This window comes from Fistularia commersonii, chromosome 3 (genome assembly GCF_037954325.1).
Source record: "Fistularia commersonii isolate RoL2024-O1a breed Wild chromosome 3, RoL_Fcom_v1.0, whole genome shotgun sequence".
In the NCBI taxonomy this organism is placed as follows: Eukaryota; Metazoa; Chordata; class Actinopteri; order Syngnathiformes; family Fistulariidae; genus Fistularia; species Fistularia commersonii.
Genome location: NC_141286.1, coordinates 6620744 through 6647013, shown reverse-complemented (window position 1 = coordinate 6647013; position 26270 = coordinate 6620744). Strand labels below are relative to the sequence as shown.

At 40.1% G+C, this 26270-nt stretch overlaps 1 protein-coding gene across 8 annotated transcripts in view; it reads right to left on the bottom strand.

Annotated features, from left to right (window-relative positions):
• Positions 1-8057, bottom strand: part of elna (elastin a) — a 58781-nt gene extending 50724 nt beyond the window's left edge. For all 8 annotated transcript variants that reach the window (XM_086143134.1, XM_086143140.1, XM_086143175.1 and 5 more), the window contains exon 1: positions 7633-8057. In XM_086143134.1, coding sequence (XP_085999260.1) covers positions 7633-7708 — 76 coding nt within the window. In that variant the 5' untranslated portion in view covers positions 7709-8057. The remainder of the gene's footprint in view (positions 1-7632) is intronic.
• Positions 8058-26270: the final 18213 nt, after the last annotated feature.

Below are 26270 nucleotides of genomic sequence, written 5' to 3'. Positions count from 1 at the left end.
TTGTTTGATGGTTTGACGTCGTTGGCCAGACGCTATCATCTGACGGGACGGGAGCGTGTCCAACGTCTTGGATCAAGCAATTTGCTGGAGACCCGTTTTATTGCGTCTAGTCGGAAATAAAGCCAGCGGAATGAAAACGTGAGTGATTTGTGAACGCGTGCGTGAATCACGGTCCGCGGGGAGAAGAACTGGGCCTAAGATGTTTTAATTTACATGAGATAAGGTCTTTCGGGTTCATAAAAGTAGAGAAGTTAAGAGAATTTTAGGATAAGCTCGACTTCCCGTCGTTGAATGTTTTTCCCGGTATCTTCCCCCATCATATTCTTTTCTTTTTTATAAAGACTCTGTGATCTGGAAGGCTATTTCTTCTTGATTTTGGCCGATTTTTAACAAGCATGTTACCAGCGTTGCCCGGTTACCGCTCTGAACGCTTCCCGTGCTTCGTTTTGGACGTGTTACTATTCAAACCAATGCCGTCTGGAAACTCCCGAGGAAAAAGCGTTTCGTCTATGACGCGACGGCCACCTGAGAAGTGAGGTTTCGGTTTGCCTTCCATGGGAAGCTCCCATGCTCCGAACCAGAGCAACAGTGCGGTGAAACAAACACTGGGGCTTCTGGCAGCCTTTTCGTTGCCTGTTATCAAGCGTGTGACAGCTGGCCTCCTATCAGTCAACCCTCACAAGGCCTGTTTTCCACTGCGCGTTGGAAGACAGGGGAGGAAAGATGTCTCTGAACATCCAAAGACCTCCGAATCCAACACGGGCGCGTCCATCTTAACATTACACCTCTGACTCCATCTACGCTGACCCAACCTTGTCTCAATTAGGCCGCTCCGAAGCAAAGCATCACTGGGAGGTATGCACTGGCGCGCGGACACACAGCCCCCAGATGACAATATTTTAAGGATTTAGAAGACCTGGTTCTCATTTCGCTGTTTTTCGGTCGCTTGCCGCTGGGTGCTGTGTCTATTACCGCCTTAATGGAAGCTGACAGCGGACAGAGGATCGTTACCGGATTAGTAAAGTAAGAAAGGCCACTGCGATAGCGGTGGTTTAGGTACAGAAAAAAAAAAAAAAAAAAAGAGCTGAACATGACCAAAGCAGAGCTGTGGTTAAAAGATTTCCCCAACGATGTGAAATTACGTTAGCGGAGTGAAGCAAGCCTATTATACAACGACCCCGTTCCCACAGTCATTTATGTGATAGTACAATAGTGGCGCTGTTTAGTGATCTCACAACAACCAAAAACATGCTAAGTCAATTTCTGCTAATCGTTTGGACAGTTTCCACTAATCGCCGTTCATTTCCCTCCAGCCATGTTAACATCCAGCGGACCTGAAAGGCCCTGTCAGACGCGAGGCGCTCGTATCCGACCTGAACTGTCACAGCGCCTGAAAGCGTTTTAAATGTACGGGCATTTTAAAAGAAGGTTTGACATGACGCCACGTGTTCTTTGGTAGCAGCAATGCAAAAAAAGATAAATAAAAACACCACTGCTTGCCACCGACCAGCCCTGCGATGTCGAAGACCTTCTTCCGTTTGGTTTGGGAGCAACGGCGAGGCAGGACTGAGCAGTTCTCTGCGAGGCAGGGATATAGTTACCTCCTCTGAAATTAAAATAAACAAATCATTCAAGATTTTCATTTTAGTTCGTCACTGAGCTTAAACAATGTGTTGAATCGGGACTCTTTTATCACCAGATTTCATTTTTCATCACTCATCATCCAGGATTTTACAATAAAAATGTTTTCATACTAACGTTACAAGGATGTCCTGTTCTTTGTAAACCAAGAAGAGCCTTGGACATCAGTAAGTGGTGGCAACATTCCTGACAGGAGCTCCGGGTCTGGTGGGGGCCGCTCGCAGGCTGGAGTAAATCATCCCGGTTAATGTGCTACTTTGTTGGACACTTGGCGCTCGCTGATCATAGACCAAACATCTGAGTGGGAGAGGCTGCGTCAAACGGTAGACTGTTTAAAAGAATGGGAGGTGGACACCTTGGTATTGGTGTTTTCAACACCCTTGGCTTTGCCATTTTGGAAACGTAGGGCGTAGCTGTCGTCCTTCTCCATTGACAACTTTGAACGATAGCGTGATTCACAAAATATGTCGTAAAGTTGTGATTAATCCCGTAAACCCAATGATTTTTGAGTTAAAGTTTCGACTGTGCCGTCATGTCTGCTTGTCATAGACTTTGATGGAGTGCAAAAGCGGACGCCCCTTTTTTCTGGCTTCGGCTCTGTAATCAAAGTAACCTATTACTATTTTTCCATTCAGAAAATGACCGTGCCGGGCAGTTTGTGCCGCAAACGACCAGCGAGGAGCTTTATCGTGACGATTAAAAAAAATAAAGGCTTTGATTCTAGGTCGAAAAAACAAAACGATAAGAAAAAAACCCGCACGAGGGAAATAACCGCGATGCCATAAATCACAGCGAATCACAGAAAACCGCTGCGAGCGATACCTTTTCTGTTTTAAAAAACTCCTGCCTGCATAGCCAAAACAAATTCATCATGTCAGAGGGTGAAATATTGGTCACCCTGAGGCTGGTAAACGTAACGCGGATGATTGTTCGGTTACTTTTTAATGATCCTATGAGTTTGGACCTACTCGAGACAACGAGTTAAACTAGTGATTAATCGCGACGGTGATAAAATGCTACTATGTGAAATTCCACCAAATAACTCAAACAGCGTTCATACTGTATGTACAAGTTATGACTTTATGACAAATCCCCAGACAGTGGAAACATAAGCTTTGGAATCAAATCAACATTCGACTTATGAAGTCACTGCATTCTATTAAACAGTCGGAGAGTTGTGCAGAGGTTGAAGCACCAATAGTAAAATGATTTGTGTTACACCCCGGAGAGTGTAGTTCTTTGGATTTATGCGTCCATAAAGACGGCTCATCACTGACCTGTTCTCTAAAGCCTGCAAAGCCTTTCACAGTAGTTATGGTGACAGTGATGGGAAAAAAAAAAAAAACGTCATAAGCCATAACGTTGGAAACAATTTGATGCGAGATGGAAGCTATCCAGACAGACAATAAGTTTGGATTGTAAAATTGTAAACAGAATGGTTGACCCCCCCGTTTCCAACGGCGGCCGCCGGTACAGATATGAATACTGGAAAACAACAATTCTTTCACCACAGCAAACTCTACAGCTTCAGTGAGAAACAAATTTCACCGCGAATAGCATCAAAATGCTCGACAACAACAAGGTTCAACATCTTTGAGGGTCCAAGCTTAAAAAAAAAAAAAACTTTGATTTTACAGGCATTAAAAATTCAATCCCAACATTGTGATGCCTCTTCCTACACGCATCTTAGCATGGAATATTTTACAAGAAAGTGACATAGGAGAGCTCAAGCTGTTCCTGCTTTATGAGCAGCTTGAAATTGTCACTATTTATTCAATGGAAGCTTTAAAAAAAATATATTGGAAAAAAAAAAAGATCAAATATTGCATGTCGGTTTTTTTATTGTTTCCACACCCTGCACAAAGTAGGTCTGTCTGCACCAGACCGAATTTTCTGACTGGATCACCATCCCTTTACGACATAACTTTAGTTGGTTGACCAATTTTGACAGTTTACCAATGTGGCGGTCCCAAGAATGTACCCAGGTTGTGAACACAGATTGGTGGAAAAAAAATCATAATTGACGGGATAACGATTAATTTCGATGTTGCCGAGCGCCGACGTGTCACTGCGTCACGCCGGTCCAGCCTTCTGTCGTTTACTCATTCTCACCGACAAAGGAAAAAAAGCCGGGGGATTAGATCCAGAGAGGTGCTCGCAACACACACTACCGACAAAGCCTGAAGCGCCACTTTTTGGAGAATCAACTATCATCATCAATCACCAAGGAAGCATTTTGGGTATTTACCAGCTGTCGTCGGATAATGCCTACATTCATCACTAGTGCTTTCTGACAGCCGAGGCATGGCATCCAATCGGCCTTGATTGCATTCCACTTCACCCAAACCCCGGGGATTGTCAGCCACTGATTAATGTATTAAATTCCTCTGAGGTCTCGGCGCTCGATGCTGCCAAGGCCAAATGAGGCAAACTGGCTTCTAGCAGCAGAAAAAAAAAAAAAAGATCACACAACCTCTTTAAGTCTCTTGAAACACTGAGGTAACAGAGCAGCTATTTTTGCCCCCTTTCCTCTCACTTTGCCATTAACTGTTGCCATTTAAAAAAAAGAAAGGAAAAATAGTAATGACTTTTGCTTTATCCCTTAACTGCTGAGGTTTTCTACATGAAGACAAAGTGCACTAAGGTAAATATGCATAAATAAAATAAAACTTGAAAATGCAGATATGCTGTTTAGACTCAAATCTAGGGGAGCACGGACATTTTCTCGCTTTTTAGTTGTTAGCGTGACCTTGTATGACGGCAGAACGACGGCAACATTGAAAAAGACATTTGATTTACGCACGGAGCTCTTGAGATTTGAAAATCAAGACGTCCGTTGGAATGAAACTGTCAAAGGTAAACTTCCCCTCCAGCATTGGGTCTCAATTGGGACGCTGAGGTCGACTTGTCTAATTCAAACGGGATTTTCGCGGCTGTTTATTACGGCGATAAAATATATCTGTTCATTTTCACGCGGCCAATAATCACTGCTGCAGCTGTACATTTTTTTTACGTTTCAAAAAATGAATAACACTGACCCCGATTTTCTTTTCACGACACATAAAAATGATTTGTCTGCTCGGCGGTCTCCAATATCGACCATTGAACGAAACATTAAAACTATTTTATTGCTCCATCTCGACTGAAAACTTGACTTTTCGGCGAACAAGTCATTCTACTTGCAAAGCCATCTGAACGGGGTGTTTTTCCGATGCCAGTTAAAATATTTTAGTGGAAAGAAAGAAAGAAAGAAAGAAAGCAAGAAAGAAGAAAACTAATACTTATGATTTGATGAAATGACGTGGGGAGGGGGTTTTTTATCAAGAGCCTCCAGTTGACAAATTCATTTACACTCTTCAAAGGTAAAACTTCCCAGTTGGCCTTTATCACAATTCAAGTTGGGAATTTTACAGGCGTAGAGGTATTTCCCGCACAGGGATATTTAACGGGAGGATTGGGTGTTAATGAGGTTTGTATTATTACTCGATAATTAACCTTTGCACCACATCAACAGCAGAGATACAGATGGAGCTGGTTTGAAAGCCGCAGAAATTTTGGGGATGGAGTCAACGCTCACTCTAATTCAAGGCTGTGCAAAACCGAGCCAAAGTTTTTGGACTTCCTGGCCCATTTTCCCTTTTGTGTGTGTGTTCTGTTTTTCGTCTAAAAGTATCTTGAAATTTATAGGAAAACACCCTGGCATCGAGACGGGAGTTCGCGAGGGGACGAAAGAATATTTTGATTGCCGATTATGTCGCAAAAAACGACCCCGGTAAACACACGTCAACCTTGAAACAGAGGAATCCGACACACCGGCTTGGAAAAGTAAGACTTTAAATGGTCTGCGACTGTTTCAGGAATCTAAAGAGTTTATCCATTCATCTGAAGCGCTCCACGGACACTATAAGAAACAGATTATAAACAACTTTCAAGAAAACAAATACAACGGGAAGGGGTCGACTCCAGCGCTTCTAATGCTTTGAGATGCTAAACATGTTTTTGGAAGACCTCAGAATCTCTGCCAAAACGCAGACCGAGAACTAAATCAAAATAAGGTTGAAAAAAAAAAAAAAATGGGTGGGTGCGAGCTAAAAAATGAAAAGCTATGGCAAGAAAGCCACGGAGATGACCTTTCCCGTAGTGTGTCGAAATAAGCTGGAAGTTCTAAATGAACAATCCATTGGGTAACTTCTCGCACTTGGTGAGGATGTTAATAAAAATAAACAATACTATGAAAGCAGGGGTGTGTGTGGGAAGCAGATGAACGGTCTAATTCTTAAAATGCATGACCCAGTATTTGAGATTCCAAGTAAACAACTGTTTACGATCTTTATTTGAACTTTTGCGGGTGTCGATGACTTAGAATTTTACATTGTTTTACAATTTTACAAGTTACATTGGCAAAGCAGGAACATCTTTTTTTTATGTGCGAGAACATTTTATTTTTACTGTCTGTGTGATAGTGGGATTGCGCGAAAAGTTTTTTGTTTGTTTTTACTGAACTCATGACCGGGCCAAAAAGAACCCATTAATTTTGTAGCAGTGGGTGGATTTGTAAATGATTTTCTTCGCCTTTGTTAACATTATGACCTTTGTAAGTAGGTGACATCACATATAGACAGAGAGGATGTCAAAGCATTCCCAAAGATTTTTTTCTCACGTTTTTCATCCTTATTTCCCAAGAATGTTTGGCCAACTTTTCTTTTTTTTTTTTGCAGACACAACCAAACTTTCTAGACAACTCGCTTGTGTTGGTCCGATTGAAAGGACAAATATCTTAGCCATCCAATAACTCTGATGTAAAATTAGACTAGAATTTTCATGAAAGGATTTTTGAGTTTGATTTTTTTCAGGCATTTGAGAAAATTTCGGTCGCATCAATCCTTCACGCATCATTGTTTCTTTCTATAGAAAATTCATCATACCGCAATACAGCAACCTCGAACAACCTCGAACCTTGAGGTCCTTTCTGCTTTTCTAGTTATGGACAAACATGATGGACATTTCTGTCAAACTGAGGTCTCGTCATAACTTGAATGAATGAAAAAAATTATAATATTTAAAGAAAACCAAACTTTCTAAATGTATCAAAGATTTTCTTTGGGTATTGCAATTAATTTCTCATGGAATAATCCCTGCGGTGAGGTGAAAATCAAATAATTGTGACCTGTCACTATAGCTACCTGAGGGAACCAGTTTATATTTTATTAACTACTTGGATTGAACCAAATTCAAGCAACCATAAACGGTAGCAGGCAAAAGATAAAACCCATAAGTCTCACCGGGGCAATTAAACTGTTATGCATAGCAAATTTACGGTTTCTGGTTGAAAGGAGTGTGAAGACCCATGGCAATTAAACACAAAATATCAGAAACCAACACACATAAGAATAACAAAGTGTCAGTGGTGATCAATCATGCATTTCCTTAACACGAGTTTTCTCATACAGATCAAGAAATCTGAATTGTCTCAGGAGGGAAAAAAATTGATAAAACCAGATTAATCTCCCGCCAGCTGGCAATTCACATCTAAATATGGCGATAAGAATGAACCGCCTCTCAATCTAGAAAACTGTGTTTCTTCCAGAGTGACGCGACGGAGCAAGTATTCAGTAATTGTGCACAGGATGGCTTGAATCGAATCTTGCATGGCTTTCAGTGGCTGCTGTGAAAAAAAGAAGTCATTCCCTTTCGAATTGGAATCAAAATGTAATAAAATCTTGGACAAAATGCTTTATTTCTATCATTAAGTGTTAGTAAGCATCACTGCTCTCACTAAGTTGCAAATATCATATTGAAGGCGTCAGCAAAGTTCCAGCTTGACACATGGTAACCGACAAGTATTATAAAAAAAAAAAAAAAAAAACTTGTCTTGTAATCAGCCCAAGTTTTATATTTTGTGTAAAAAGTGGAAAACAAAATTTAAAAATAAAGATTGCACTTGTTCTGGTGATTGATGCTGCGAGGGGTTCACCTGTAACACACACTTACCTCCTTGAAGAGAGGGCTGAATCGCTGCTAAGAGGAAGAGTCCATAGACGAGCAAACAAATGTTTCTGTTAGCCATCTCGCTCCGAAATGCACCACCCCTCTCCGGATCAGCTGGTTTTATTCTCTTCTAGCTAATTAGCACTAACCCCGAGGTCTTTAAGAGTGAGGGAGGGAGAAAAAAAAGGGTGAAAAAAGGAAAGAAAAAAAAAAAAACGACGTAATTAAGAGGGCAAAGACTCTGGTTCACTGGATCACTTTTGCTTTTTTTCCTCCTCTATGTCTGGTGTTGCTGTTTTATTCTGGTCACTCCTGCCAACAGCGCAGACACCGCTGCCAGCAAGGAAAGGGAGAGAGAGAGGGGGAAAAAAGACACTTTCAAAGGGAGAGAGTGAGAGACACCCCCCCACCACACACACACACACACACACACATACACACACACACACCCTGCACTCCCCTCCAGAAGGAACCGAACTGTCTGCCAAGCATTTGCATGGACGCAGAGCATACTTATCTGCAAGAGTCAGGAAAGAGACGAAGGAAGAGCAAACAACGTGCTCAGATAATTACCTGGTCTCTGTGTCTGTGTGTCTGCAGCTGGTGGTTTTCAGCATAAGCAGACACTCTTGATTCTCGGTGTGTTTCATGCAAAAAAAAAGAGAAAAAAAAACTAATTCCAGAAAATGTCGGGGAAGGGGTGGTGGTTGTGGTTGGGGGGGGGGGGGGGAGAACACAAGCAACAGTCAGCGTGTGTCCACGAAATATCAGAACAAGACATTATGAAGTCACCGGTTTCATGAATAAGCTGGAAATAGCGGCGCAACGTGCGTGGCAGCCCATGTTTGGAGTCGGTCTCGGTAAAGAAATGAGAAAACTATTGGCATAGCGGAGTGATGACTGAGGAGCAATAATCCACGCAACACCAGCCTGCTGGTCCCTGCGGTGTCTCCAAGCCAGTTCATCAGGATATTGTAAACACCATTGGTTTGAGAAACGCGTAACACCTGCCCGAGGTTAGAAGACCGTCTGATTGATTGACCCCGACCGTCTCCTCTCGTGCAAAAGTCAAAGAAACTCTTCCCCCGCAAACTGTCATTTGCATCTTTCATCTTGATCATTTTAGTCACCGCCATTCCGTGTTGTTGGACGGTGAGTGGATTTGATGGGTAACAGCTCGCGGCGGCGCGTGATAGAATTTTGTCTGCTCGATGATGCACGGGTGAAGAAATGGAACGGTCGGGGGAGTGTGTGTGTGTGTGTGTGTGTGTGTGTGTTGGGGGGGCAATGACGGCCGAAGAGTACCTCACTCATCTTAATTTATCGAGTAAATATAACATCAACAAATCCTTTTAAAACAATCGTAATCCCCTGACAAACTGTTTCACAGACGTTGTGTCATTAAGGGATTTGCATCAGAGCCTTCTAGGTAACGTCTTATCCAACACCTGTGCGCAGATTCGGTTTGGCTCGAAAAAACGGGGAGCCATTACTTAGGAAACACTTCACGGCTGACAAGCCTGTCGTCTTTCTGTTCTGCCATGGGATCCATCTCGGGAAGAGATTGAGTGGAGGTGCTTTTTACTGGCAGAGGCTCCGGCCAAAGTCATAACTCTCTCTGATACAGACCTGACAGATCTGTCTGTTCCTCAAATGCAAATGGCCTGTGCTTTCCAAGACAAACAGTATCCTTCATAGTAGAGATGTCCGCTGGTAGTGTTCCTACTTCCTCCGGCTGATTTTTTTGTAAGGAGGCACAATTTGAACGCGCTCGAACAGAGCTTGATACTGCGCGGCCTCCGAAATGAGATTTCTCCGCGCGACGGTCGGGACGGATCCCCGGGGCCTGATGCACAGCTGCATCTCCTTTGTGCTTCTGTGAGTCTGTATCGTCTCCCGAGGGCCGAGGAGGTGATGCAAGACTGCTGCTGGCTGGTTCGGGAGGTCGCTGAGTATTTGTTTGTTACGTCTTGCATCTTCATTAACCTCTTACTGTGACTCAAGACTTCAACCTTTCGCTATTGAGCTTGAACACATCCGGTGAAGTGTGTAAATATAATGCAATTTCTGCCCTCCATGTAATTGCGTTGAGGGAATTTGTGCGCGAGTAGCGACGGCTGGAACCGAGGGGATTATTTTGTTCTCACCGTTGACGTCGGAATGCGCGTCGAGCACAATCAATTATTATGCGTTTTCTGCTTTCGGTCGCTCCTTTCAGAAGTTGCCACAGCGAATCGATTGCCTCCATTTTACCCGATCCCTTGCGTCCTCATCTTTCACACCAATCTAACATCATGTCGTCTTTAACTCCATCCATTAATCTCTTCTTCGATCTGCCTGGCGGTTCCAACCTCATCAGCCTTTTACCAATATCTTCACTATCCCTCCTATGTATGTTTCCAAACTGCCGCAGTCTGTCCTCTCTGACTTAATCTCCAAAATATTCAACATGTGCTGCAGTTCTGATAATACATGCAGCCATTACTATTATGCATACATATAAAAAGGCACTGGCCCATCCTGTCTGAGGGGATGTACAAGGTCAAATACATGAATGCAGCAAGTGTGTCTGGAGAAGAGCGTGCAACATCAGTCTCAGAAGGACACCAATTTGAAAAAGAAATTAAGAAAAATAAATTAACTCAAGCTTCCGGTGAGTCTCTTGCACTTTTATCCCAGTCTTTTTTTTTTTGACATCATGGAAAGTATAGTTTTAAAGTTTTTCTTGAGCTTCCGTCACAAGACTGATTTGAGAAAACTGTCCTCAACTGGAGGAAATCAATAATCAATCCACTTGTTTTCTACTTACACTTTTAGCACACCTGTCACACACCCATTGTACAGATTGCGCCACGTTGGTTATAAGATCCTGCAAGCTGTGAGACGGAGCATTTCATTCCACTAAGTCTCAAAGATTTAAGGTGTTGCTGCCTGATGGGTGACGTAAAGCCCTGAATTTAGTTCATTCTCAAATACGGCTGTCATTTTTTAAAGCAAAATAAGGTGAGAAAGCCCAACTTGTGTAACAATGTAATCACAAATTAAGTAGACTAAATAGAATGAGTGCCGTATTCCAACGGGTCTCTCAGTTCGCTGAGCGGATCAGATTTATTTGAAATGCTCGGTTGCCGGGCCGTCGATGGACACGTGCCGTCTCTTGCATAATTGCCAGACAATCGCATAATTGCCAAACAATGTTCCTTACACGAATGCACGCAGAAAAAGTACAAATAATCTTTTATAGTCCAGGAGAAGGAAACATCTGAACTGTCCCAGCTCCTATGATTACAGTAAATCATCAGTTCAAATCCAAACATCAGGAGGACCCTGACCTAATGTGTTGTCTGCATGGAAGTATTCCTTCCATGTTTGATTCAAGACCAGTTGGCCCAACTGACCCGTCTGTTTGGGAAGCAGAAGTATATTCTGGATGGGAGACCATGTTTTTCTTCATTTATTTGCATTCTATTTTAGCTTAGTCTGGTATCCCTCCTTTGGGCTAGATTGAATGTTGTTTTTGCCAAAAAGTCTGAGATTGAACATAGATTCTGTGAAGAATGAAGGGAAAGTCAGACAGAGCTTACTATCAATAATTACACCAAAACTGAGGTCTTATAGACTTAAGGGTAGGTTTCTTTATTTGCTGGCAATTTTTTTTTTTTTTTTTGCATCGAGGACTTGATTTCAATTTTATGTAATGTAATTCTGTAAATTGAAGAGATGGGCAAGTGTCGCTCAAACCGAACTGACCGAATGCTTTTGATTATAATGCATGAGGTCACACAATAAATATAACAACTTTGTCATAATCAGAAACAAATGGGTTCAATATCAATGATCCAAAGTGCGTGACATAACTGCGCGTGTGGTTCAAGTGCATTTTGGGGCTTGTCTGACATTTATTTACAAGCAAACTACATCTAAGTAACATGAACTTTCCTCTGTAACTAACGTGATTCTCCTTTCCCTAGTGTCTGCCTGCCGTTTAAAATAGAAACATTTGGTAAGTCGGAGAACTCGGACCGTTCCCTGCTCTTCCTCGCTTATCCGTCTGATGAATATTTTTCTGCGTATGGACAACCGCTTCTTTCAGCTTAACACAATAACGTCCTCTCGTCCATAAATTATATCCATAAGCTCATGCTACCACGCAATCGGATATTTTATAACCATTCAATCCTTTCACTTTAATTTACAATTAACCGGAACCCAATGTCCCTTAACCCAATTATAAAAATTCATATTGAACACGTTAAAAGCTGATATCACGTTAAATGTTAAAATTCTTTGTCCGACAAAAGCTATTTATCATAAAGGTCCAGACTTTGTATTGTCACAGAACACATCTTCCAAACTCAATAATTAGCTTTTTCCATTTTGAGAATTCAAAAGTGGGGAAGCTGAGCTAAGCGTCTAGACATGGAAGTCTGGTCAAATTACGCTGAAGAATATCTATTATGGGGTGTTTCATTCAATCATGATAGGAGCAAATGCAAACAGGTTTTTTAAGCAAATGCACTGTGATTTATTAAGCCTTGAAGTCATGGATGTGCTGATAACGGAGTCTCCAAAATCAGCGGTTTAATGGAAAGGTGTTTATCGGGCCCGACGCGTCACACTAGCGGCTCAAACTCTCCACGGCTGCAACTGAGACAAACTTTTAAATACTGCGGTCTCCTCATTTGCAGCTGTTGTCATTTACACAATTACTCTTAGCAGATCACCGACCAAACATGCAATGTGAACACAAGGACTCTTTATTTGGGATCTTCATAAATCAGGCTTGCGGTGTCCCTGGTGAAAAATAAATATACCAAGCACATTAAATCTTCCTTAACGGAATGAGAGTTGAACACTGACGAATCATGAGCAAATTTCAAGCGTTCACGATCACTTAACTTGAAGTCGGAGCAACATAATTAGTACTAAGTGAAGTTTACTTAACATTAAATGTTTGAGTGGCACAATATTAAGCGTGTTTGGTGTAACTGAAATAGCCAAAATAGTGGCTAAACTATTATACTCTGCATGAATTAAGTAAATGACTTAATTAAGCAAATTAAGTAAATGAGGATGTTGTCATATGTCTCATTGTTTAAATACAGAATACCCTACATTTGAATTGTATGTATATATATATATATATATATGTATATATATATATATATATATATATATATATATGTACATAGATTAGTTGAGCATTAATGTATTATGATTGAGGAATAGAGGATGACATTTTTAAAAGAGCAATAGTGTGGTAAGCTTGACCATATTTTGATTGATAAAAAGTACAATTTAATAGTTAATAACAATAAGCTGTGTAATTATATCCTTTTGCTTCTTGAAAAAAAATTGTATTCCATGTTACTGAAATAGTGCCAAAATAGTGGATCTTTGAGGATACAGAATGGATTAAGTAATTAAGGATTTGTTTAAAAGAATACCTTACATTTTAATAATACACACACACACACACACACACACACATTATACATATATATAAATATTATAAATACATTGGGATTGAAGAATAGATGACAACATATTTTTTATTACACCAATAGTGTAGACAGCTAGACTTTGGCCATTGTATGATTGGTAAAAAGTACTAGTTAATGGTTAATAACCAATATACTGTGCAATTAAATCCGTTGCTGTGTGAAAACACTTTTCCCTTTTTTCCCATAAATTCAGACCAAAATGCTGGAAAACACGGTTGTTATGGCAATATGACTGACTTTGCACCGGAAATTTCAGTGAAGCTCCATCGGGAAGACACAGACCCCTACTTTCCTTCCCCTGAGTTGAAACATAAAATTATATTGACAAAGAAAGATTTTAAAACTCCCAAAGCAGAGGCCATTAAAAGATACTAAGATATATATTTGATACTAAATGAATATCAACATTTAACTTTGTTGCATTTACAAATGGCCATTTGAGCATACACATTATCATATGAAAGTAAAACTATCAAAAATAAAATTGTTAAAAGAGATAATTAATTCCTCTGATTTTTGTTTTTAATATTTACAGTATGTATTGTTGTAGTTATTCACATGAATTCTACAGCTTTTCGGGAAATATGTTTCAAGAAATCGGATATGTTTTTATTAAAACGGGCCACTACTTAATTGACGTATTTATAATGTGATGTTGATGATTCACACGCATTTTGGCCGAGGTTGTTTGCTTGTGTATTTCTTTGCGTGAGGGAATATGGGTGTGTAACACTCCACACATGCACCGTTATTTGTACAATGAAGCCTTGTTCACTTGGAAAGTGTTTACATCTTGCTTTGGGCTGCTGCACAGGATCAGCCCCGCAGTCGTTATCATGCAATGATCACAGAAGTTGGCCAGTCCTGTTGGGTGGCTGTTATCATGGTATGCCAAGGATTTCTGGGATTTTATTTGTACCGCCTCAGATTCGGGCTATATAGGTTGTTCACTCTGTGAAACATGCAAAAAAAAAAAAATTCAAAATGTAGAGTCCTTAAAAGCTGCAAGCGCGATGTGTTCTTTGAGTAACTGCCTCGCCGTCCTGATCCTGGTCCAGTGCGGGAAACCGCAGACCGGCAGGTGGCAGGTGCTTTGGTACAGTATAAACACCCCTCTTTTAATGACCTGTGGTGTCACCAAGAAACACAGAAAAGAAGACTGGCCTTCCTCCAAAGCGTGAAGCGCACATCCAGACCACACTCCAGATGTGGTTTCTCAGCAGTTAACATTACTCCATACATGAAACGGGTTCCAGTGAACATCATATCCAAGTCCAGGCACCCAGGGGAAACTGATGAGTTCTGGTAAGGGCCAGACCAGTCTGCAGGGTGACTCATGTTTGGCGTTCAAGTTTCGAGACTGAACCTTAAGCAGGACTGCGTGCACTCAATTAAAATATCCGAATTTGTTTTTTGCTCTTTTTTTTTTCTGGTTGTGTTTTTTAATGTATCCATTCTCCATCTAAGTTTAGGGTGATCAAAGAAAAACAGGGTGAAGACAGGCTCAGACTTCAGTTACGATTATTATGCATCCATTAGGGAATGCAGGTTTTTTTTTTAATAACTGTGACTGCACTATTTGTATCATATGTGTATTTTCTTCCTTCAATAGTCTGGCTTATGAGATAAATGGATTTATCTGTTTAAAATCAAATTTTTATTGTCTAAAAATATAATAACAATAAGTTATGACACTAACGTTGACGGACAATTTGATTGGAAGGCAGGGATCTGTGTTCCTTTGTTAGCCTATTTGCAAATCTTTGGGCAGCTCCATGTGCATTATAATCTACTTTTGTTTGGTGTTACTTGTGGTTTGGACTGGACTGAGACTGTGGAGCATCAGCCAACCAAGTATCAGTCATTTTTTGGCGGTTTATATAATGGTAAATAAAATTGCTTTTTTTTTACAAGATCAGTGCCAAATATATCACAATATCGACAATACTTTTAAACAGCACAATAGCCCTTTTCCCTGAGGAAAATACTAGTATGGGACTTTTGGCTGTAGGTGACTTGAAATATTACAAGTTGAGGATTTTTCCATCTTAAAGCTATCCCCCCGCCCCGCTTTAAAAGCAAGCGATGTGCAGATTTTGGATTTGGATTAGACGTTCAAAAGGCACTTTCCATTATACAGAATGAACTATGGGTGACTTTCCATGGCTACGTCTTGCGCCAGCTGATTCCTGCACAACCCCTCAAGTTCACATGTTTGCTTCTATCCTAATAAGCCGATGTTTCACAGGAAAAAAAAAACAAAACACAGATTTGATGTTAAAATATTTATGGATATTCATTTTGGGCTTATCATTGAGTTTCTCAGGCTTTCTTTTTCTGACTGAACCGAGACATCTGGCAATACATACAATATCTACTAACTGTTTTTTGCACCAAACTTTTGCACAGAACTCTGCTGCTACTCTCTACATTCAAATTACATATTTTTAAACATTTCAGCTCGGTCATCCTATTCATCTCAGTACCAATACATTGTGCGTTATACTTTATAGTTGGTTTATTGTTTTTTTTTATTTCACGTCACTGTGGGAAACAGACATGCCTTCTCGATTGCACTGTGTGTCTAGTACATGTGGAGTAATTGACAATAGCTGACTTTGACTAATACAACACTCAAAGTAAGAGAGCATAGGAGGCAAGGCATTTGTGGAAAGCGGAGGAAAAAAAAATAAATCAATGAAACAACTTTCCATCATGTCTTTTCATGTAGTGTGAAAGACATATGCTCATGGGATACCACGAGATGTAAGTGAGAGTCAAACCGCATGCTGCTGTGGTTGTGACCCAAGACATGGGGAAACCAATTGGGTGAGGCCAAAATTTATCTCCATTCCCATGAATTTGACAGACTTTTCACAACATTTTAAAAGCCAACTTAGGGACCATCAAAGGACAAACTGAAATTTCCTGCCGCTGCAGATCAAAGGTGTGTGTGCACAAAATGCCTGGAACGATCGAGATTCGGCTTCAGTAAGTTAAACCCACTTCTCAGGGTTACATTAAGTGGACTGACACTCATTTCCGACATACACACTAACACACTTCCTTGACATTGTTATAATTTCCTTATATCCACCATAACGGAACTCTTGAGGCCAACAGAAGGGAGTTTACCATAAGCGATAAGTACGGGGTGCATTAGTTTACTGGTGCTCTTAAGTGTTTGAAATGAATCAATGGTATGTGACAGACTCGGCCAATCTGCAGATAAGCCAGCACGTTCTCACAACAGGCGTCACTTTTCAAAAATGTGTTTGGTCTAAACAATGAAATGGTGCCACAACAATAATGCTGGTGGGCAACCAAAGCTGGGTCCATTAAGGTAATGTCCTTTTATTACTAATTTATGACACTGTAAATTAAAGTGCCAGAATTTTACTGGAACAACAAGACAAAGTTGAATAATGACAAATAAGTATTCTTTGTAAATGCTTGGTACTAATCTACTGATGGTTAAAATGGTTCACCAATGGTGTACATACGCATGCACAGTAAAGCAATACAAATGTCTATTGCGAATACAAGACCAAACACGTTGGAAAAGTAAATAACAACATGATAGAAGCATCTCAGAAGCATCTCTTTATAGGCTGAAATATTACAAATCCACAACGCACAGCCCCATCTGACTTCTCCATTCAAACCAAAAACATCAGTGGTACATACCTAAAGGCAAACACACAAAATATTAGTCACTGATATTATCACAAGGAAATTTCAATATAAATCAAACAAAAACAAAACAAGCACAAAAAAAACAACACAGAAACACAATGGGTCACTGTTAATACCAGGATTAATAGAGTGCTGGGGTTAATGACATGCTAACTTGTTCAGCAAGTAACCATAGCTTCAAATGAAGTGTGAAATTTTTTGCTCAATTTACAGCATTACAATGCTGCATTTCTACCAGGTGAGGTAACAAATCACCACACTCAGATGGCGTTTCACATACAGCAGCCTTAAAAACAAAGGCAGATTGGATGGAGACTGATTTCATGTGAAGTAGGGACTCGGCTCACAAAGGGGGATTACAAAATAAATTCACTGAATAATACAAACCGTATGAATCTGATGTTCATTTCAGAGCTTCACCCTCCCCAAGAGCGTATTTGTAACAAAGTTGTTATTGTGTGGAGGGAAAACAGTGTCAAGAAAAAAAAGACGAAAGAGTCACCAAAGAAAAACTGATGCAGCTCAGAGAAACAACCGCAGAAAGACCAATAAAAAGAAAGAGACACAATGTTCCAGTATTGCCTTCAGTTGGAGGAGATTGACAAAATGACAAGATGATATAAGACCTGTAGTTTGGTCCGTATTTTAAGTACAAGCACCCTTGTACATAGACTGCTATGGCAAACATTTTATTCTTTTTTTGGTGTTGCACTTTGCAGTATTACACTGTCCCTGTTACATCCTGAGCAGTACTTTCAAGAACAACAGTATCCAAACCACCTTAGATTAGGGCCTCTCCAAAAAAATTGAAATCGACATTAAAGCACAATAAGTTTATCCTTCCTGGTAAGAAACAATGTAAAAAATTAAAACTACTAGGTTTGCAAGGCAGCAATGAGAACAAAAAGATGAATATAAGAATCCAAGAGTCATAAATCTAAACAGTCTCTTTATATTGGATCCACTGAACGGAGACTCACCAGGGGTGGCAATGTGTCCACCAAGTTTGATTGTCTCTTGATGTTCTGCAAAACTTTTGGGCCTTGATGTCCCCAAAAGTTACAACAAAATGCATTTCATTATCACTATAGCTCAATACACATGAATTGGCTAGTTTGGCAATGTTAAGGCTATTGAGAGGTCTTACAGGGTCATACTCATCCACCCATCCATCCGTGTTCCTCCGCTTATCCAGAGTTGGGTCGCGTGAGGTTTACAATCAATTGGATTTTTAATTGCACCACTAATACCCACTGCTATGACCACAAAGACCATCCATCAATCCATCCATCTTCTTCAGCTTATCTGAGGTCAGGTCACAGGGGCAGCACTTGAAGCAGAGAGGTCCAGACTTCCCGCTTCCTGGCCACTAGGACCAGTTCTTTCGGGGGAATCCCAAGGTATTCCTGGGCCAGCCGAGACAAATAGTCTCTCCAGTGTGTCCTGGGTCTTCCTCTGGGCGTCCTCTCGGCTAAACGTGCCCTGAACGCTTCACCATGGAGGCATCCAGGAGGCGCCCTGACCACATGCTAAAACAACTCATCGGACTCCTATAAATGCGCAGGAAAAGCAACTCTGATCCAAAACCCTGTCGGATGGCCTAACTCCTCACCCTATCTCGAAAGGAGAGCCCCGGGCAACCAGCGGAGAATACCCCGTGACTTTGCTCAGCGTGAACCACAGCTCTTGATTGTTGGTGAGGGTGGGAAGGTAGATTGATTAGTAAATTGAGAGTTTTGCCTTTAGGCCACAGCTGGCAGATACAGAGTCTGCATCACTGCTGACGCTGCACCGATCCTTCCCCCTCTCCCCAGATACTTGAACTCCTCCGCCTATGGCAGGAACTCATCCCTGACCCGGAAGTGGCCCTGCACCTGTTTCTGGCTGAGAACCATGGTTTCTGATCTGGGGGTGCTGATCCTCATTCCGAGCGCTTCGCTGTGACCTGCTCTGGAGATCACGCTCTGATGAAGCCAACAGAATCTGCAAAAAGAAGAGACCCAGTCCCGAGGGTTCTGAACCTGATCCCCTGACACCATGGCTATGCCTAGAAATTCTGTCAAACAGAATCGTTGACAAAAAACAGCTTATTTAGGTATTTCAAAATACATTTTGCATACTGTGCACAATGTTTCCTTAACAAAAATCCAGTGGTGGTGCACATAAAGGGTATTGTTCTGCATTGTAATTTTTTGCAATAAATCATTATCAAAGTAGAACAGTTAAATCCTAGCTACAATTACCTATAAATGCAGTTACTAAGAAATAACAGCAAACTGGGCCGCGGCAGTGTTACTCCAATATCAACACAGCAATTTACAGCCATCAACCTTGCATTATAGATTGGGGATAGATAAGTCATGGAGAAGTAAAAAAAAAAAAAAAAATCTCTCCTTTTTTGGTAAATGACGTCTTGAAAAAAAGACAAAGACGTGTTGTCACATATATTTGTTTTTTCTGCTTTTCATGCTTTATTGAGATCAGATCTAGATATGCTCAACAGATGGATTAAGCTTAAACACAATTCAAAGATTGACGTGATAAAGGCTTTCAAATGAAAGAGTTTTGACCGATTGCAGTGGGAGCAGGGGAAATCGTAAGCAACTATACACAATGTGGTTTGCAATTCAATTATCCTATTTATATTTAAGAACTCAAGTACCAATAGATACATTAATAGGTTCTTTAAACACATAAACAGTATGCTGTAATTATATTGTCATGACCATATTGTGATGATTTATTTCAGGTACTTATTTTCAATGAGGCTGTTCATGTTTTAATAATGCTGAAATGGAGGAAGGTAAAGAGAAAGGGAGGAAAAATAGGAGTAGAAGGACACAAACTCGGGTTCAAGGTGCCCATACATCTCTTCCTGGATAATACGAAAGCCTATTTTGCTTTAAAGAACATGACCAAACCAAAAGTTTTGAGAAAAAAAAAAACAAACAAAAAAAGAACTAATTCTGACAGTAAACAAATGCAAATCAAACTGTAACTGCTAATCCGCTTTTGTATAAGAAGTGAGGGGAGTTTAGTCAACAATCTCTAGAAAAGTCACAATGTTTGCAGGGCAGTGGTGGAAGGAAACAGTCATTCTTTTACAGACGTTCTAAAACCTCACTCTGTCTGCACATTTGATCCTGTTAAACCATTAGCAACCTCAAACAGAAAAGAAAAGCTTAAAACTTAACACGATACGCCAGACAAGGCCATTTTGGGATTGAAATATTGTACTCTGACCAGATATTTATTATATGTCATGGAAAATTCTTTTTAGAACCCAGACCCATATACTGTATGCTTTTATCAACAGAATACACTGTACAGATTTGCAATCAGTCTCCTAAGATCACTTAACGCAGGGAGTTGCTGTCACAATGTGATTTTTAAGAGTAGGATTTACACTAAAAACATGGGAGGAAAAAATTGAGTTGACCGCAGTTTAACCAACACATTGCTGAAATTATCTGTGCGGTTAAAGAGAAAGACCATGTCTCTAGATCCAAAAGAGGGAGGAGGACTGATTACCGCAACTTGGTTTGTAAACAGCTTGGCATGGGAGTTAAGTATTGATTTGGACTAAAAAACTGTCTAAAAAATGTTCTGTTGAAGCAGTGCAGCAGCTGGATTCCAAAATTCTGATTATATGCTAAAAACTCAGAAGACCACTGTTGTCTTATTTGTCGAGATTGATGTTCCCTGACATCCAAATTAAGAATCTGCTCTTCAGAAATGAACATTCATAAAGAATCAGGGAAGGACTTATGTTCGATTATCCAGTATAATCTTCAAAAGGCGGCACAAATTTAACTCCAGATTTCTATTCCTGTGATATTTCCGATTTACACGGCTTAGCATTGCGAAATATGTAGCCTAAAACTCACTCTATGTCCTGTTGTTAATTATGACCCTTGTTCTCAAATTTCCCCATGGATGCTGTGCATGATTTCCTCCATGTTCAATGAGAAGATTGGGCTATGCATCATCTAGCGTGCTGAGTTTCTGAAATTGTTTGGCTTTCAAACAAAACCAGGCTGAGTTGTCTAGTCAAAGTCCCACCGGAGTACTTATTACACTTTTACTGACTGTCCAGACACCTTACAAGAAGGGCTGGTGACAAATTTGAGCACTCCAGGGCTTTAGCAGCTTTGCAGACACACCCGCTTTTAATGTCTTGTTGTGGGTTGTCAGCTCTACTTCCGTGCTTGTGTCACCATGACAGCACATCTGTATGCGCTGTGCTTTGTGTAACACCAAACACATGCATTTCAGAATACTGCAGAGCAAATGGGTGTACTTCTAGAAAAAACTCATTGAGTTAGCTGCCCACCTAACTTATCCATAACTTGAGCAATAGTACCATTTTATTTCCAAAAGGATTGAAGACTGTGAATCAGACAGCGGTGTATTCTGGCAAAGTGTTTCAGAAAGCAAGAAAAAGAATTTGTTTCAGAAGGCAGAATTTTTCATTTTTGGATATCTCACTTTAAATACATTTTGTTAATGCATAATCGATACGTGTATGATTACTTAAAGCGATTATGGGAATGGTCGTTTTTACATTGGCATGGTGTGTCACAATGTCTAAATGGTTTGCTGTAAAAAAAGAAAGTAAGAGAAGATGATGGAGACTGAGCACAAGTCAAGGTGCAAATTTGGTACCAACAATATCCACTTTTAGCTGGTCATAATGCCATTACATTAGGGGCCTTGTATTGTGAGATATTGGGCAAAAACCTCCATCCCTCAGTCAGAGCATTGAAGATGGGTCATGGCTGGGTCTTCCAACATGACAATGACCCGAAGCTGACAGCCAGGAAGAAGCATAGTGGCTCCACAAGAAGCATATCAAGGTTCTGGAGTGACCCAGTCAGTCTCCAGACCTAAATCCAATAGAAAATCTTTAGAGGGAGATGAAACTGTGTTGCTCAGCGACCGCACGGAAACCTGAGAGATCCAGAAAAGATCTGTATGGAGAAGTGGGCCAAAATCCCTGCTGCACTGTGTGCAACCCTGGTGAAGACCTACAGGAACCATTTTACCTCTGTAATTGTTAAAAAAGGCTTCTGTACCAAATATCAAAAGTGTTTGAGTCAAGGGATCCAATACTTATTTGACCCTGAAATTTACAAATAAGCAGTTAAAAAAATCATACAATGTGATTTCTGATTTTTTTTTTTATTCTCTCTCACAATGGCAATGCACGAACGATGATAAATTTGAGACGCCTCCATGATTTCTAACTGCAAAATCACAGGGGGATCAAATACTTATTGACCAGACGATCGATAGATAGATAGATAGATAGATAGATAGATAGATAGATAGATAGATAGATAGATAGATAGATAGATAGATAGATAGATAGATAGATAGATAGATAGATAGATAGATAGATAGATAGATAGATAGATAGATAGATAGATAGATAGATAGATAGATAGATAGCATTTCTAAATAACAATCTCAACGTCATATCAGGAATTAGTCTGTCAGTGAGTAATGGCAGTATTTTCACATTCAGGGCTTTCTTGAATCAACTCACCAGCTTCTAAAACACCCTCTCAGACTGCACGTTACATGAATGCAGGTGGGTTGCAACAATATCGGAGGAAAAGGTCCCATTGTTGAAAATTGCAACTATTTTATTTAGGAAGTGTTTACTTTTGAGGTTTTTCTTTCTCTGCCTTCTCCACTGAATGAGTCTAATGTCCGTCAAAAGAACAGTGCCAGTAGGTATTAGCTGAACTTTGTCTGTGAACAGAAAAAATGACAAAAATCTGCAACCCCAGCCAAGAAAAATGAGGGTTGGGAGGTACGAAAGGTCGGGCTTTCTCAGATTCACTTTGTTTTCTGTTTTTTCTTTTCTCAAGTCAGTCTTGACTAATGAGAGATATTCATAAATGCTAAAGGATGACCTATATAGGATAAAGTTGATAAAATGATGTTGCTATATGTGTAGCTCTTTTGCATTTACCCTGAATTGACATTAGATTCCCAGAAGAATAATTACTGAAAATAGTGAGCGGTAATAAATACAATCCTTGCACAAAATCTAAGACACGGGACAGGGGCGCATCTACTGATCTGCTAAGAACTTGCGATCAGCCTCTATTTACAACAGCCAAACTGCAGATGGAGTTGGTTGTGGGAACAGGTGAGTTTTTTCAAGTTCGGAGTTTAGCATGAAATTTATGTTTTTTGTATCATGTATCTAAGTAACCGATGTATAACTGCAAGCTCTTTGGAAATGCATGTTTCTCTCAGGTAAAAACCCAGTGTGTCCTGACTTTAGTTGAAAAATTTAACACTGTATTGTGACTGAAACACAAGATTTCAATGCTGCATGAAATAGGCATCACATACAATACAAATATTGCATGAATGAATCAACTTAAGCTCAATGTTCATCACACAGTAGCATTTCTGTGTATTTATCAAAATCAGAATACCAGATGAAACCTGACCTTTCATACCTCCCATTCCTTTTTTGATGGCAAGAGTTGCAGATTTTTCAATTTTTTTTTTTCCTTTTCCCAGACCAAGATCAGCAAATGTATATTGGCATTACTCTTTACACAGACATTACTCTTAAAGGGAGCAAAGAAAGAAATAGCTTAAAGGTGAACATTTCGGCCACATTGTTGCAACCAATTTGTATTCATGCAACTATATGAAGGGCCAATTAAATTCTGGATGTGGTTCTTGGCGTGATATGTATGCTTAATGGGGCAAGACCACTGAGTCATGTCTGTGATATGTCAGGAAGGGTTTGGCATTATTGTTCAGTATGAGAGCTAATTAAGTAAGCATTGCCAGCTTTGTCAAGACTGTAGGCAGTTGAGAAACAAAAACATCCAGCATGTTTGTCCAGCTCTCCTGACGTGCCTCTTGTTTTGCAGCTGTTGTGCCGGCCTGGGAGGGAATGACGAGGGGAAAATGTGAGCAAAGATGTGCCCAGTGACTGCTGTTACATTCGCAGAAGTCACAGATGTCTGTTGTCAGCTTTCACCAGCTTCTAAAATATTTATCAGCAATGATTTATGAGCACCATCGTGAAATCTTCGGGTCAGATTCTGTTGGTTGACACTAAAATCGGTTTTATTGTGATGTACTGCAGTGTGGTCAAATGACTAATAATCAGCTTCCACGAGTTTAACATTTAATACCTGTCTTTGGTCTTAAAGTATTTTGTTGTTTAGCTCGAGTCTGATGCTATTTTATCTGGTCATCTTAATAAAAACTACTTAAATACATCTTCTCTGTCTAGAGGTCGATCAGGTCTGGTTCCAAAATTTTTTACCATTATTTACATTCAGTGAGGAAATTATGTGTTTCAAGAGCTGGAAGAGTAAAATTTACCCAGTCTTTTGTAACTATAGCTGTGATGGACTTTGGCAAAAGAAAGAAAAAAAGAACTTATTTCATTAAAGTATGTCCCAGAAGCAGGGTCAAGTTCACAGAGCCCAGGAATGTCAGCATGAGGTTCCCTTATAAAATGCCTTTTAGAGCCTTGTTATTAGAAAGCCTTATTTGTTGCAAGTCATGATTTAGAAAGCACTCTACAAATGTTTACAACTCAAGTTATTCTTGTCCAAAGTCTGAAGAAAATCTACCTCAGGAACAAACTTTTTTTCTAATGTTATTGAGAGACATACATGTTCTGCCATCTAAGCTGGGGGTGTTTTTCAAATACAACAGATTCTGTCAGCTTGGATCAAAACGTCTTCTTCTTCTTCTCCTCCTACTGTCGGCTTTTTCCAATGTATTTATTCTTTTTAAAATATGTGGATATTGGCTTTTTGTATGCCCTGTAAAGCAGAGATAAAAACAGGCACAAAGTAGACATGATGATCATAAAATGGATTCTTAAAGTTGATTTTTCTGCATGTCCACTCATATCAAGCAGGAGGACAGACATGTTTCGAAATCAAAGTTCTGCAAAAGACTTTTCTTTGAGCGAGATGAGGTGCGGCTCCAGGGGAGTCATAGATTAAATGAGCAGAGAATCTTAGCAGCACTATGTTCATGATGGAGTATACTCCCCAAATGTACAAGAGCAGTAGGAGTGAATGCAGCCAGAGGCCTGACTCCTCCTTGACCCTTTACCTGCCCGCGGTCAGCTGATATAAGACACCTGTTAGCTTCTGTTCTTTCTCTGAACTCCTGTTCCCAGTTGCTCATGCAGGTAAACTTGAGCCGTAAACTATGTTAAAGACCAGAGTGTTTTATGCGTAGCATTTAGTCAGCTGGTTTTATTATAGCTACGGCTATATGGCTATGGCTACGAAACATTTTGTTGCTGGAGTGGTGTCTAGTATGCATCACAGTCAGCCTTTTCAATCTGGCATTTGATTTGTTGTTTGGCCAGCTAAAACGTGTGATTTTTGTTTTTCTGATTGTTTCAATGCTTTGCCCCATCAGTATTTTGTCTCCAATATCCTGTTTTTGAACAGTAAATATCTTCTAAAACTTCCTTCACCTGTAAAACAACTGCAGGTTATGTATCTATTGGTGTATATCGACAGTAATTGTTGAAAATCTGGCAAAGATGCTCTTTCTTTTGTTGTGTCCTCTCATTTGGCTTGCTAACATATTGACACAAGTTCTGAACAATTACTTTCAGCCCAAGACACATTTCTCGCCTCAAGGGTTCAGTTACATCTAGGGCAACAATCCACTGAGGCTTATTGTTATTATCACTTACAGCATCAAATTTGTTTCAGTACACCCTGATTTTACATTTTTGCTGTACCACATTTTTTTGACCACCTGCAAGACCTCAGCGGCATCATGCTTGCTTAAGTTCCAACGCTAACCCCTAAAATGAAAACCAGGACGGCACATGGAGGATTTTTACTGCAGACTTCAGTATACTCATCATCAGACCACCAGCTGCCAGCTGTTTCAATCTGATTTTTGACAACTGGCAAAAGTCCTGTTCGATATGACCCTGAACCTTCAGGGGAAAGCCAAGAAAGCATCAAGAATTCATTATTAATGGATAGCAGGTTTTGAATCTTCTCTTATCAGTAGGTAAGCCGCTTGAACACTATGATCGGCATACTTAGTAAAGCTTTAGTCTGGCCAGCAGAACACTCCTGCGTGACGACTGCAAATGACATCTTTCAAAGTAGTCCTATCAAACTGGACCTTGTGGCATAAATAAATGGCCCTGATTTCAACTCTGGCCATTTTCAATGGCTGTTAATGAAAAGTGGTGCATTACATTTTGCATATTGATTTAAAAACTGAAGGGAAAGCAGGTAAAGAGAGCAATCAAAGCAGCAAAAAAGGGATTCTTTAAGTCTGTTATCAATTACTATTGCTCTCAAACTCCATGTTTGATGGAACATAAGGTACAGTAATATATTCAATCACTCTAAAAATAAATAAATAAATAAATCTGTTTAAAAAAAATGGGCGCGGCCCTGAAAA